The sequence below is a fragment of the Octopus bimaculoides genome, chromosome 7 (assembly GCF_046866305.1).
Source record: "Octopus bimaculoides isolate indiv1 chromosome 7, ASM4686630v1, whole genome shotgun sequence".
In the NCBI taxonomy this organism is placed as follows: domain Eukaryota; kingdom Metazoa; phylum Mollusca; class Cephalopoda; order Octopoda; family Octopodidae; genus Octopus; species Octopus bimaculoides.
In genome coordinates this window covers 85,013,519-85,016,087 of record NC_142934.1, presented here as the reverse complement: position 1 = coordinate 85,016,087, position 2,569 = coordinate 85,013,519, and the positions used below count along the sequence as shown (strand labels likewise).

General features: G+C 35.9%; 1 protein-coding gene across 1 annotated transcript in view; it reads right to left on the bottom strand.

Moving 5' to 3' along the window:
* Positions 1 to 209: 209 nt before the first annotated feature.
* Positions 210 to 2,569, bottom strand: part of LOC106874268 (uncharacterized) — a 64,748-nt gene continuing 62,388 nt past the window's right edge. Inside the window, exon 5 of the mRNA XM_014921931.3 lies at positions 210 to 1,971. Within this exon, the coding sequence (XP_014777417.3) occupies positions 1,290 to 1,971 (682 nt within the window). The 3' untranslated portion in view covers positions 210 to 1,289. The remainder of the gene's footprint in view (positions 1,972 to 2,569) is intronic.

Sequence of the window (2,569 nt, the reverse complement as noted above, 5' to 3'; positions counted from 1 at the left end):
ACATACATACATACATACATATATACATACATAATACATACATACATACATACATACATACATATAATTTGGGAGGAAGTACTTCATATGTTCTATCTTTACAATTGCCAATATATATACCAATGTATACATGCATCTCTCTCACACACACACACACACATACACACACACACACACATGTAAAGTTATCGGAATAAATCATTAAAAAATTTTAGTAAGCAATTTCTTGTATTGATCTTAATACGTCAGATAAATTATTATGAAAATTGAAATTAATTTTTCAGATCATAACCTCGTCATTAGAGGTGAAGTTTTTCTTTTCTTCTTTTATTTTATTATTTTTTTTCTTTGAGTATTTACATCTGCACGAACTTTCAATCAGGTCTTCACCTCCAATCGTCATCAGATGTCTTATCTGCATATATGGCCCATATGACTGGAGTCTCAAGGATAACAGTGCTATCATCCTTGTGTAAACATACAGGTTCCTGATACGAATCGATTTCGGTGTTATGTATTATATATTATGTACATACCTGGAAAAATACACACCTGATGACGATGGAAGATGAAAGCATTTGAAGCATAACGTAAATATTATTAGAGTTAAATGTTTCGTTTCTGAAGATGAGTTTAATACTCCGAAAAAAAAAAGCAATCATAATGTTTATAAGTATGGTTGTGTCGTTAAGAAGCTTGTTTTGCAACCCCGTGACTCTGGGTTCAGTCTCAATGCACGGCACCGTGGCGAAGTGTTTTATACTACAAGCCTCGGACAGGTTAATGCCTTACGAGTGAACTTGGTATACAGAAACTGTATGGAAGCCCATCGTATTTATCTATGTTTCTCTCTAAATATGCATATACATTTTTTAGTGTGTTTGTTCCTCCACCGCTTAGCAACCGGTATTGATTTGTTTACGTCTCTGAAACTTAGTGGTTTGACAAAAGACACCGACAGAGTAGGTAACAAACTTCAAGAAAATAACATAACTAGTTGGGTCAATTTTTCCAAAGCCCTTCAAGGCGGTGCCTCAGCATGGCCGCAGTCCAATGATTGAAGCAAGTAAGAGATAAAAGATTGTTATGAGTTACGATTTTGTTCTGTTATAATTTCATAGTTTTTTTTCATCGTAGTCACAGATATTTTATAGAATATTTAGAATTTTATTTTACAGAATCTTATTTTAGATTTTATTACATTTCATTTTACGGAAAGAAAAGAGTTGATTGCTTTTTTGTATTATTGTTTGTTTGTTTCATGTAGTTTTTATTTTACTGTTTGTGTTTCAAGTCGAAATAGTTCTATTTAACCATTCTAAAATATTCCACAAAGGATAGAAATCAACTATGTTCAAAGATGGCGTCGGGGATATTTCTGTGTTTGATGTTGATTTAAAACCTGATCCGATTCCTACTAAACGCCAATTAGATGAACTCCCAAAATATAATGGTGATCCTAAGGTAAATAAACCCCTTTTCTGACGGGTTCGATTCTGCATGCGGACACATATTTTATTCCGTTGTCTTGAACAAAATGCAGGGCTGTATTTGGCACGGATTGCCTTCAGTTTCGAGCCCGACTTACGACCGTCGACATTCGCAGTAAAAGCTCCGGTCTTGAGTGTTTTTGTAACGATGGAGAAGTCGGTTTTATTCATTAGACACACGTCACCAATACGATGTTCATCCTGGAAAGACGAATTACTGTGAACCCGAAGTAAAGCCAGTGAACCATTGTGTGGTTGGACAATAACCTTGTTTATCTCTCTCGGGTGACCGTGCCCAATTCTGACTTGTGTATTTATAGGGAAACTGCCCGTGTTGTCACTAGATGTGGTCATTAATGAGCGAATGCAAGAGAGTGTTGTAAGGATCCAAGTGGGCGATAATGAGTGTCCATTACAAACAATTTGGCCAAAGGAATCGATCACGGTCGCGTGGAAGTGGAACAGTTCAGCCTTGAATTTCCTGTAAAGATAAATCAATTAATACTTAAGTAAATATATAAGAGATAAAATAAGGAAGTAGCTAATCAGGTAATTAAAAAAATTTCTGTCGTAAACAAAAGCGTAACAATAATTATTACACAAAAGTTAGGAACTGTGAAAGTATAGAAAAGATAGATTATAGAAAAGATAAAGTATAGAAAAGAAAGTATGGAAAAGATAAAAGTTTACGAATCATACACGATATGATGCTGTCAAATGTGGGAAAAGGCTTAGATTACTTAGATAAGCTTCGGCCGAAGTTGGCCCCAGGCCATGTCTAATTTAATAGTACCGTGGTCGTGGCACTCAGTCGGTTACGATGGCGAGGGTTCCAGCTGATCCAATCAATGGAACAACCTGCTCGTGAAATTAACGTGCAAGTGGCTGAGCACTCCACAGACGCGTATACCCCTAACGTAGTTCTCGGGGAGATTCAGCGTGACACAGAGTGTGACAAGGCTGAAACACACACGCACACACACACACACACACACACACACACACACACACACACACACACACACACACACACATATATATATATATATATATATATATATATATATATATATATATAT